Genomic DNA, 11,229 nt, shown 5'->3' on the forward strand with positions numbered 1-11,229 from the left:
TTACAACAGGTTTAGATTAGATGTCCCTCAGTGAGTTACAATATTTAAATTAAACTTTAACGTTGAACTATAGCAGTGTCTTTTTTCTTTTGACAGAATTGTTTGAAATTACATGTGTAATTTAACTATATATATATATATATATATATAATTTTATTTAAAGGATAATGAAAAAAGTGGGATTGTCTTTTTTTTACTGTAAAAATACTTTAAAGTGAATAATTAAACTCATGAGCAAGAACAGCTGATGGGGACCTCATCAAGCCAGCTGCTGTTCCAATTGCAGAAAGATCGTCCTCCGTCCTCTCGTACTCTGGAGTCTTGACTCCCAAGACCAAACTCCCAAATCCAAACTTAAAAAGAACACAAGTCTGTACTCAGTGTACTTGGAATTGATAAACGGCTGAAGTCGTTGTTTATACATTTATTTAAGGATGCATTTATTGACTTATACTTAACACTCCTGTTATGTTGCGGGTCAAATTTACCCGTTTCAAAGTTTGAAAATCTAGGAAAAATATTTGTAAGTACTTTTTCTGTCTAAAACTTATTCTGCTTACCTTATTGAGTGTAATCAATGTATAAAAAATACAAAAGAATTATCATGTATTTGCAACCCCCCCCCCCCCTGCAGGTTTATATAACAGAGATGATGTTCGGGTCAATTTGACCCGGCTGTGAAAGTGAAGGCTAAAAGTCATCAGAAGTGTCACATTTAAACTATTTATTTCTTTGTAAATGTGGGACAGTCTTTCTTACTCCCTCACTCCAAGTTTCAACACACACACTGACCCCAACACACACACACACAAACCAACACACACACACACGCACATACACCAACACACACACCACAACACACACTAGCACACACACCCCTGTTCAAAGCCCCATATATAAAGTTGTACACATTTCAAACTTCAAACAAAAGAACCAGGTGTTTGTTATGGGAACCATCTCTATCCTGATGTGTGCCCATCACCCTACATGAGAAGCACACTTTACAGACTCAACAATGTTTTTCATCTTCTAACTTTTCACCTAAATACACCTTTATTGGACATGGGACACTAATGTGAGGGTTTCTCTCAAGTCTCTCCTAATGAAGATGGTACTATAGTACTTCTAATAGACTCTCTGTCTGTCTGACTGGGAGAGACACACCCTGTTTCATCTCAATCTCAGACGCACACACACTCTCTTTCTAACGACCCCACCTGTGCGAGAAATACAGATACTATTCTGACGGAAATCTTTATTTTTCCCCGCGGGAAAACTCCACCCACACTTATCAGGGGAGGGCCAAACATACAAAATGGTCGGTTAGAAGTCTTACCAATATTACACTCTGCAGATACATACGACTGCACCACTAGGATGACTGTGTGCTGGCCTTTGGTCATCTTTTATAAAATAATGTATGCATCTTAACAATAAAAATGAACATAACTAAAGTTTACTTTAAATACAAATTCTTTATGACTCATTTGGCTTGATTTTGAGTGGGCGGGTCATTATGACCCTGAACAGCACAGGTGTCTCATCTCTATTTATCTACATCACCTCATGAAAAAAATTTGTTTACAAAATGCAAATCAAATTTTAGAGAAATTACATGTTATGGTAGATTAATGCAATTTAGATTTAGATTTTTTCAATGTACCTAAAAAATTATTTGAACATGTATTTTTCATTAAAACGGGTGAGTTTTCCTGATTGAACTCTGATCTATGGAGGGGTGAATAACTCAATTCCATTAAAAACTGATTTAATTGTTAGTAATGGTGTTGGTGATGAGGTAAAAACTATAGTTTTTAGGATTTTTTGGTTTCTGACCACTTTTGGGTGATTCAACATTAACCGGGTCAAATTGACCCGGGAACATCACGGCTACATTTAAGAAACAAACATAACAGGAGTGTTAAGTAATTTTCTGATCTCCATACGTGTCAACATGCCAGCCAGCAGGGGCGTCAGTAGGCTTATTTTAAAACTTAGAAACTGTCTCCAGTGAGCGAGAGTGTGAATGAGCGAATTTGAAATACAAGAAATAACGACTGACATCTCTCTATTCGTTGCATTAATATATATTATTATAATATTTGTTTCCATTGAATGGTATATTTGTCACTGAACTAGTTCATCTTTGTCTCAGTGATAGTGTCCAAATTAGCATAAAAAATCACTGTGACCCTGACATTCTGTCTCTTGTGTTATCAAATACTGAATGCAAGCAAAACTACAGAGCAAACATACCCAGGGGTGCAACTCCCCTTGGGGTTTAGCCCCCGTTTTCTTTGAGTCCTACAAACACCCCAACCAGCCAGCATTCAAGCATTCACACACATTCATACACTGAATGCCTCCTGTCCACCAATATCTAAAGTAATGTAGATTCACGCACAGTCAAACTGAGGTTGATTAGAAGATGACCCACTCTAACTCTAAGCCACAGCCCTCCTAGTTTATAGCTAATTAACTTGTTCTTTAACTCAACATATTTGTCATATTTCTCTACTTGCTGCCAACTGCTTGTATCTTTCTGTTGTTTTTAACACTCTATCTATATGATTGTGTTTCTGCCTCTTTTTTCTCTTCTTTTTTTCATCTTTATTCCTTTTTTTTGTAAGGCTGATTAATAATAATACAGTGAAACATCTCAGGGGTTTTAAATCTCCCATGTCAGGACACCTGATACAATTGCAATGCCTCTATTGTTCACTTCTAACCAGCTTGTTTTCAGAAACAATAAGGGGGATCCCTTTCCCTTGAGAGCATATACCCCGACTCTAAAATCTTACTCACAAGAAAAGGAAACAAATGTGTCATAATACCGAGCGTTCTGTCTTAGGGCAGTTCTGTCCTTCCTCTGAGCATCACACAGGGACATATTACATTAATAATGGAACCTATATGACCTGAGGCAGCACAACATACAGCATGTTAAAGTGTCTTTGCTACACAGTCAGTGGTGCTCTGTTTTGTAGCCTGCAGGGTTTTTCCTCTTAATCATATGCACAACATCATAAGGTTGATTTCACCACACCTGTTTAACACTACTGAAACATATTCATGACGCAAGAATAAAAAAACAGAATATCTGTAAAAAATACAGTACATATGTACTGTATGTGTGTCAGGTAATACTATTATGCTTGTGTTAAATGTATAATCAAAAAACTATACAATAATCAATTTCATGTACCTCGTTCTTTCTCTCACAATGAAGAATTATTATTGTGTTTCTGTGTCTATGTGTTTGAAAGGCGTGCATCTCACGTCCGAATCCCCTTGTGGCGTGGGCCTGCCATTTCACATCATTGAAGGATGAGTAAGGCCTAGTCAGGCATGCCACTGTGACATGAGCTCATGTCTTTCTCCATTTTGGTCAAGTGCTGATTCCAGTTCCTTGTTGTTGTTGTTGATGTTACTTACTGGGAAACTGGGGGCTTTTTTCCACTGACCAGAGGCCCAAGGGAAATTAGGTCAATTTGACAGTTGTGATATGAAGCACGTAGCCTATATAGGCTACAGGGCAGCATCTCCCACTTAGAACCCAACTGGATTGCTTGTCTATGATGTGAAGATGTTGCACTGGAGGTGTTTGATGAACATAAACTAGAATATATAGGATTAGGTTGACAATACGTTTTTTTCTTTTCTACTAAATTCATTGAGTTTAAAAAAAGACTTAACCAGACATTTCAAACTTCCAAATTTCTGTAGATACCTTGTTCATTTGACATTTACCAAGTGCTTGTTTAGTTCAGTATTCACAGTTTGTATGTTTTATCTCAAATTTATGAGTTGAACTCATATGGATATTGGCTATCTATGGTATATGGTGATAGCTTAAAGAAATGATGACCTTTTTTTGGGTGAGATCAGTAGAGTTCAATCTTTCCAGGAGAAGGACAGAACTTGTGCTTTTGGGGCTCCTATGGTGTTTGATTTTTCCTTACAACTCCAACCAAGACCAGAGTCAGCAATGCAAACTAATCCCGGAGTCTATGACCCTGCCTGTGTTGGAGAAAAAGGGGGACATCATCTTGGGGGGACTCTTCTCCCTTCATGACATGGTGGTGGAGCCCAGTCTGTCCTTCACCTCTTTGCCTCCTCCTACACAGTGCACCAGGTGAGCTGTTCTGTAGCTAGTCTTGGTAGCTGCACATGTTCTCTTCATTCTATTGCTTTCATATTCACAGGTTTTTATGTTGAGTAAAAATAAGTCATTTTCACCCTCATAATTGTGTTGAAAAATATGATTGCGTCATCTATGTTCTTCCAGATTTAACTTACGGACTTTTCGTTGGATGCAAACTATGATCTTTGCCATAAAGGAGATCAACAGAGATGGCAAACTCCTTCCCAACATCACATTGGGCTATAGGATCTTTGATTCATGCAGTACACCCCATCAGGCACTTAAGGCTGCCATGGAATTAATGGGAAGTGAGAAGAGTTCAGAGGTTGAAGGAGAGACACAGAGTAAAGGCACCTGTCGTGGGACAATACCAGCATTGATAGGAGACGGAGGCTCTACTCAGTCTCTGGTCGTGGCCCGTTTCCTTGGAGTCTTCCATGTGCCACAGGTAAGAGAGTCATAGCTACTCAACAACTGTGTTTGCCAGATTGTTTTAGCTGTTACCACTACTGGGAGGGGTCAACAGTCTCACATTCATAGTGGCTTTAACATTTGAATAATGTTTTAATGTTGGAAAATGTCAAATGTTTTCTTCCATTTAGGTTAGTTATTTCTCTAGCTGTGCCTGTCTCAGTGACAAAAAAGAGTTTCCTGCTTTTTTAAGGACTATGCCCAGTGACTTCTTTCAGGTTAGAGGCAGCAGCCACTCACAATATCACATATATACACGAACAAAATGTGTCCACATTTTCATCTGGAATAATTACAATATTTCTCTCTCTCTCTCTCTCTATCACTAGGTAGACGCATTAGTACAACTTGTCATGCATTTTGGCTGGACTTGGGTGGGTGTGATAGCAGGGGATGATGCGTATGGCCTTGGTGGGGCAAACATATTTGCAGATGAGGTGAGTCACACACCCTATAAATACAGAATTTAACAAATAAATAGCTATTAAGCTATTTTAATTGTTCATTAATATTGAACATATTGTGAACTTAAAATGAAGTTATCATGCATCCCTCCTGTTGCTCACAGGTTAGAAAATTGGGTGCTTGTGTTGCCCTTCATGAGGTCATCCCGAAGAATCGAGCACAGACAACAATTCCATCAATTGTTTCCAAGATCCGCTCCTCTGGGGCTCGAGTTATTCTAGTGTTTGCTGTGGAACAAGATGCAGCTGCATTGTTTGACGAGGTTCTCAGGCAGGATTTGTTTATAATCTTTGATACAAATTCGCTATCATCTTTTGTTTTCTTACAAATACAGGTTTACTGAGTTTAAATTTCTGATATGTTTATGATTGCAAGAAATGACATCTCCATACCCCTTTCATTTAGAGAGGGGCTCACTGGGATTCAGTGGCTGGCTAGTGAGGCTTGGAGCACAGCTTCTGTCCTCTCTACCCCCAAAAAGCATCACCACATTCTCCAGGGCTCTATGGGATTTGCCATTCGGCGAGCACACATCCCTGGATTGCAAGAGTTTCTGCTTCACCTGCATCCCTCAAGCCCTGAACCCCTTTCACATCCCTTCCTGATACCCTTCTGGGAAGAAGTATTTCAATGCAGGCTGGGTGTGCAGGCTGAAGGTCAGGAACAGAATATTGACAGTAAACCTCCATGCTCCGGGACAGAAGACCTGGGAAGTGTGACAAATATCTATTCAGATGTGTCACAACTAAGGATTTCCTACAATGTCTATAAGGCTGTGTATGCCATTGTCCATGCACTTCAGGCAATGAGAAGTTGTGTGAAAGGAAACGGGCCATTTCCTCAGCAGGCCTGTCCAGATGAAGACAATATACAGCCATGGCAGGTACCATCCCACATGTTCACTCATTTACTCAAGATAAACAAAAGTTACAGTGGTGCTAAAATATATATTGTTAAACTAACTGGTATGCACTGTATTCCCTTAGTTACTTCATTACATACAAGGTGTGGAATACGTGAACTCCTTTGGCGATGAAACTAAGTTTGATGAGAACGGTGACCCTGCAGCCATGTATGACCTGGTGAACTGGCAGCTGAGACCAGATGGTGAAATGGAGTTCGTTACTATTGGCAAATTTGATGAGACGACCACAGGTGGAAAGACAAATCTCCAGATCCAGGAGCATATAATTGAATGGAATGGCAACCAAACCGAAGTAGGGACCTCAATATATTAAAATTATGTATTTTGAATTTCATTTTGACTAATCATATTGTTTATTATTTTGTAATTGTGTGTTGTGATCAGTGTTGTGGATGCTCCCTCGTTTGCCTAGATTCCCTTGTCAGTATGCAGCAGCATTTGTCCCCCAAGTACCCGGAAGGCAATCAGACCAAACTTCCCTATCTGCTGCTATGATTGTGTGGTTTGCAATGCTGGCGAGATTAGCAATCACACTGGTGAGGAAAGGCTACTTGCCCACAGTGTGTCGTAGAATCTAACCTACAGTTGCAGTGGTGAAAAAGTCACAATATAACAGCTAAAGTCTTCTTGTCTTTCCGTTAGATGCCATAGAGTGTGTGCGCTGCCTGCCAGAGTTCTGGTCCAATGTTGAGAGGACGGCCTGTATCCCCAAACCGGTGGAGTTCCTCTCCTATAGCAGCACTATGGGCATCACCCTGTTGGCTATTTCCCTCATTGGATCCTTCTGCACTTGTGTTGTGACCTTCATATTCTCTTGCCACAGAGCCACCCCTATTGTCAGGGCCAACAACTCTGAGCTGAGCTTCCTGCTGCTCTTCTCCTTGACTCTGTGTTTCCTGTGTTCTCTGACCTTCATAGGCCGGCCCACTGAGTGGTCCTGCATGCTGCGACACACATCATTCGGCATCACCTTTGTCCTCTGTATCTCTTGTGTTCTGGGGAAAACTTTAGTGGTGTTAATGGCCTTCAGGGCCACAATTCCAGGAAGTAATGTGATGAAATGGTTTGGGCCTGCACAGCAAAAGGCAATCATTGCCTTTTGTACACTGGTCCAGGTAAGGATTTCTGAATCATTATGCAACTTGAATTTGGGCATTTTCTCAAATATGTAAATAAGACACATTTCTTTTATTGCAGGTAATAATCTGCACAGTGTGGCTGGTTGTTGCTCCCCCCACTCCACACCAACTGATAACACGAAAGAGCATTATTGTCATTCTCTTATGTGACGAAGGTTCACCTGTAGCATTTTCTCTCGTCCTGGGCTACATTGGCCTGCTGGCCTGCCTCTGCCTTGTGTTGGCTTTCCTGGCAAGGAAACTACCAGACAACTTCAATGAGGCCAGACTCATCGCCTTCAGCATGCTCATTTTTTGTGCAGTGTGGATAGCCTTTGTTCCTGCCTACATCAGCTCCCCCGGGAAGTACTCTACAGCCACGGAGGTGTTTGCTATATTGGCCTCCAGTTATGGACTGTTGGGTTGCATCTTTGCACCAAAGTGCTACATAATCCTTCTAAGGCCAGAAAATAACACATGGAAACACCTGATGTCGAAATCTGCCCCTGAAAAATGTTAGGAGATCATCTTTATTTCATGCTCCTTTCATGTATTTATTGTACTTGCGTTTTCCCTGACGAATATAAATAATAGAAAGAGACAACGTGTATTAGCGTCCTGTCCTCAAATATAAATAGTTCCATTTTACCACTAGATGGCGGTAGTGTATTGATAGCGGTAGTCTGTTGATGGCGGTATTGTGTTGCTGCCATCTGTTATGCTTCGTGGCCCCCTTACCCATAACTTTCCCCAATGTCTTTGTAAATTTGACTGTGTATCATTATTGCTCCTATTATATAAAGTATTACCCATGGTTAAATATATTCCTTAACTTTATGAATCCATTTTGTCAGTGGTGTTGAAGTAAAAACAAATGATATAATCAATAAAAACAGATGATATAATCAACAAAAACAGATGATATAATCAATAAAAACAATATCAAAAACATTTAAAAGTGCATTATCAGAATGAGGTATTAGTGTTTGAAAGACACGATAGTATTTAACATTGAGCAATTCAAGACTACCACCAGTTTGCAAATGGTTTTATTTTTCCAACTACATGACACTTCTTTGACGTTCTCCATTGAAATGTGAAGGACAGCTCATTGCTAGATCTGCATAGGATTTGGCAACAGTGTCCATGCAGATTTGACCCGAGATAGAATGATGAGGCCCAAGGTCTCTGAGGTATGCTATGTGGAAATCCCAGCCATCAATGGTTAATTTAAACCCTCATACTCTGGAGGCCTTTACAAATAAACATTACGCTTGGCTGTTCCCTTCAATAACAAACTAAAACGCCGGACATTTTTCCGTCTCTCCACATCTGCCCTTCAGGCTAACATTGATTACTCACCACTAATTAATCTGTTCCTTCAAAGAGAGACACATCGGAAGATGGAGAGATGCACGGTCTCTGCTGTCTGCTAAGGTGTCATATTGTATTAGCACTGTATTACTTGATTTTCATTTATTTCCCATTGTTACTCTTCTAGTCTTTGCATTTTGTTCGATATACTGCAACATACATTTAAATGTGTGACAGTGGTCCTTCTTTGTGTGTGGCTGCTGGTATAGTGCATGTTATGAGTCTCTTTGGGTGTCATCATGGCAAAATGTGGTCCTGGAGAGACTTACTTTAGTTGTGTATGGGGTCATGAATAAGGTATATAGTTGAAATTAAAATAAAGGCAGAGCTAGAAGATGGGTATAATCCAAGCAAGGGCGCTGGACATACATGTCGGAAATTGCTCCAAGAAAAACATGTGATAATGTCTTTAATGAAATGGATGGGCCATCAAATTACAGAGACACATGTAAAATACCAGTGTGCATGGCTGTAAAATAAATCTCTTCAAAGAGTCACTCAAAGTAGAAAAAAAATCCGGAATTCATAGAAATACATTCCAAGAACTATTGAAAAAGCAAAATCCAAAATCCAAATGATGACATATATTGCTCAGAGCGTAAATGCTGACCAGATGTTTGGACACATGGGGGTTTGCCTCACCAACGACAGGGATTAGAGAAGTTCTACAAAACAAAGATAACTGGCAAAGTTACAGATACGTCTTACTGGCCTGGATTGCTATGCATTAGTTATAAACACACACACAAATGAATCATTACAAAGGGAAGAGTCTCAAAATGTTAACAATATAAGCGGGAAAATGGGGAAACTGATGAGCAAAGATATTCATAACTAAACCCATGACGATATGTGGCAAAATACAAATAACTGGATATTCTTTCAAATTATGTAACATTTTTCTAAGTATCTGCACATGAGGGTTTTAAAATGTGCCTCTCAGCCACCCATCGCCACACATTTATACACAGATGGTGGAGATACGTGTACATAGCAGTCACTTTGCATAATCATTATATAAGGGGACAGAGTTGAGTAATTGAATCATGTCTTGCTCAGATGCACCATTACCTACAATCTCTTTCACCATAATCCTTTTTTTCTGTTATTTTTCCTCTTGATACCACTCTTTTCAGTTATCTTTTCCTCCAACTTTCTTTCACCTATTATGTAGAGAAAGCCGGTCTCACAGAGGAGATGGACACTGGAGAAACTGCAGCTGAAACTAATGGTCTCTCTCACTATAGCACCATTCACTGGAACCAATATGGCAGTCTACATTATAGATGGCAGAAAATAATGTGATGGTCTCAACCCCCTCTCCCCCCCCCAAAAAACTAAAGTAACATTGGTGATGTTGGTTTTTTTAATACAGTATAAGTCACTATGCTTAGCTAATTATGCCTATTTAATAAGGCAAATTGTTCAGATTGTCTTAAATGGGAGGACAGATGCAAAATATGTTTTTTCTTTTCTTTTTTATGTTGTTGTCACATGTTTCATGATGGACACAATACCATTTTCAAAAGTCAATACTTGTTTAAAATTCATTTTTATTTTCATTTTCATTATGTTATGCCTTCGTCTTTTGACCATGAGTCCTTAGTACTTCCCACGAAAAAACATCAGATGTTTTGTGGTGTTTCTCTAAAAATAAAAATAAAACAATTGGAGGCAAAGATATAGAACAGAAGGCCATCATTTAAGTCTAGGATGGCAAACACTCCACTATAACAATTTACTTCCCAGGAGAGTGTATGCGTAACAGAGAGGCCACCAAGACTATACAGGAGAGCATGCTGAACGTGATTTGTTTGACTTCATTAAAGTCGTCAGGGAATTTCCTTGCTAGGAAGGTCAGGGGGAGGCTGAAACATGCCAGCCCAAAACTATGGAGCCCTTGGCTCATTCAAGAATGACCTTGGGTCCCAAGTGGTCCAATATGTTCTTTTCTGCTGACTGAGAAAGAGACAGGGTCCGGCACACCTCTGATTGGAGATGAAAAGGTCCGGTCAGGAGATGGTGAGGGGTATTTGTTTAAAATACTAAAGAAAATGAAAACTGAAGCAGAGATTGTAATCGGAAACAGAAATCAGTAACTCAAAGTATTTTGAACAATAGCCTGAATTTATATTTAAATAATTGACTGTCCTCATATGGGTATGGGTTATGTAAAAAATAAAACATAATTCCTTTAAGAGATAGACTTGAGAGAGATATTGAAGCAAGGGGTTACTGGGACATGTATGGCATAGTTTGTTTCTCTCAATTTTGAGGTTAATGGCTCATGATGTTTATATTCCACAATTATTCTCTGAGTATATTGAAACTATGATGTAATTCTCTCCAAAATGTAATATGGCATCATCTGATGGTGCCATGCTTCACCAAAAGGGTGTCAGTAGTAAAGGAAACATGGCAAACATGGCAGCTGTCAGGGTTGCTCCAACAGAGTAGACAATAAAGAGGATGATTCCTCTTGTTCCATTGTAAGAAAGGGGAAAAACTGGTTTGGTTTGAGACCGGAATAAAAGTTACAATATTGTAACCCTAGTTATTTAAGCACAGGTGAAGCTCTCTCCAGGACTCCATGTGTAATGCTCCTCTTCGCACACATTTACCCACTGGAGATTGACTTTAGCATTGAACCTGACTAGAGGTTAGTTGCTGAAGCAAATCTACTCCTTTATAACCAAGGCCTCACTGCCGAGAAGAATGGAGGCCCACGCAAA

The 11,229-nt window shown here is 39.6% G+C and overlaps 1 protein-coding gene across 1 annotated transcript; it reads left to right on the plus strand.

Annotated features, from left to right (window-relative positions):
* The first annotated feature begins 1,954 nt into the window (after positions 1–1,954).
* Positions 1,955–7,643, plus strand: LOC130210827 (extracellular calcium-sensing receptor-like). The gene is made up of 11 exons (XM_056441315.1): positions 1,955–1,976; positions 3,976–4,135; positions 4,289–4,592; positions 4,747–4,833; positions 4,945–5,052; positions 5,184–5,350; positions 5,486–5,963; positions 6,067–6,297; positions 6,418–6,541; positions 6,648–7,120; positions 7,203–7,643. The coding sequence occupies exons 1-11, from the start codon at positions 1,955–1,957 to the stop codon at positions 7,641–7,643; spliced, it is 2,595 nt and encodes an 864-aa protein (XP_056297290.1).
* The last annotated feature ends 3,586 nt before the right edge of the window (positions 7,644–11,229 follow it).

Source organism: Pseudoliparis swirei, chromosome 20 (assembly GCF_029220125.1).
Source record: "Pseudoliparis swirei isolate HS2019 ecotype Mariana Trench chromosome 20, NWPU_hadal_v1, whole genome shotgun sequence".
NCBI lineage: Eukaryota > Metazoa > Chordata > Actinopteri > Perciformes > Liparidae > Pseudoliparis > Pseudoliparis swirei.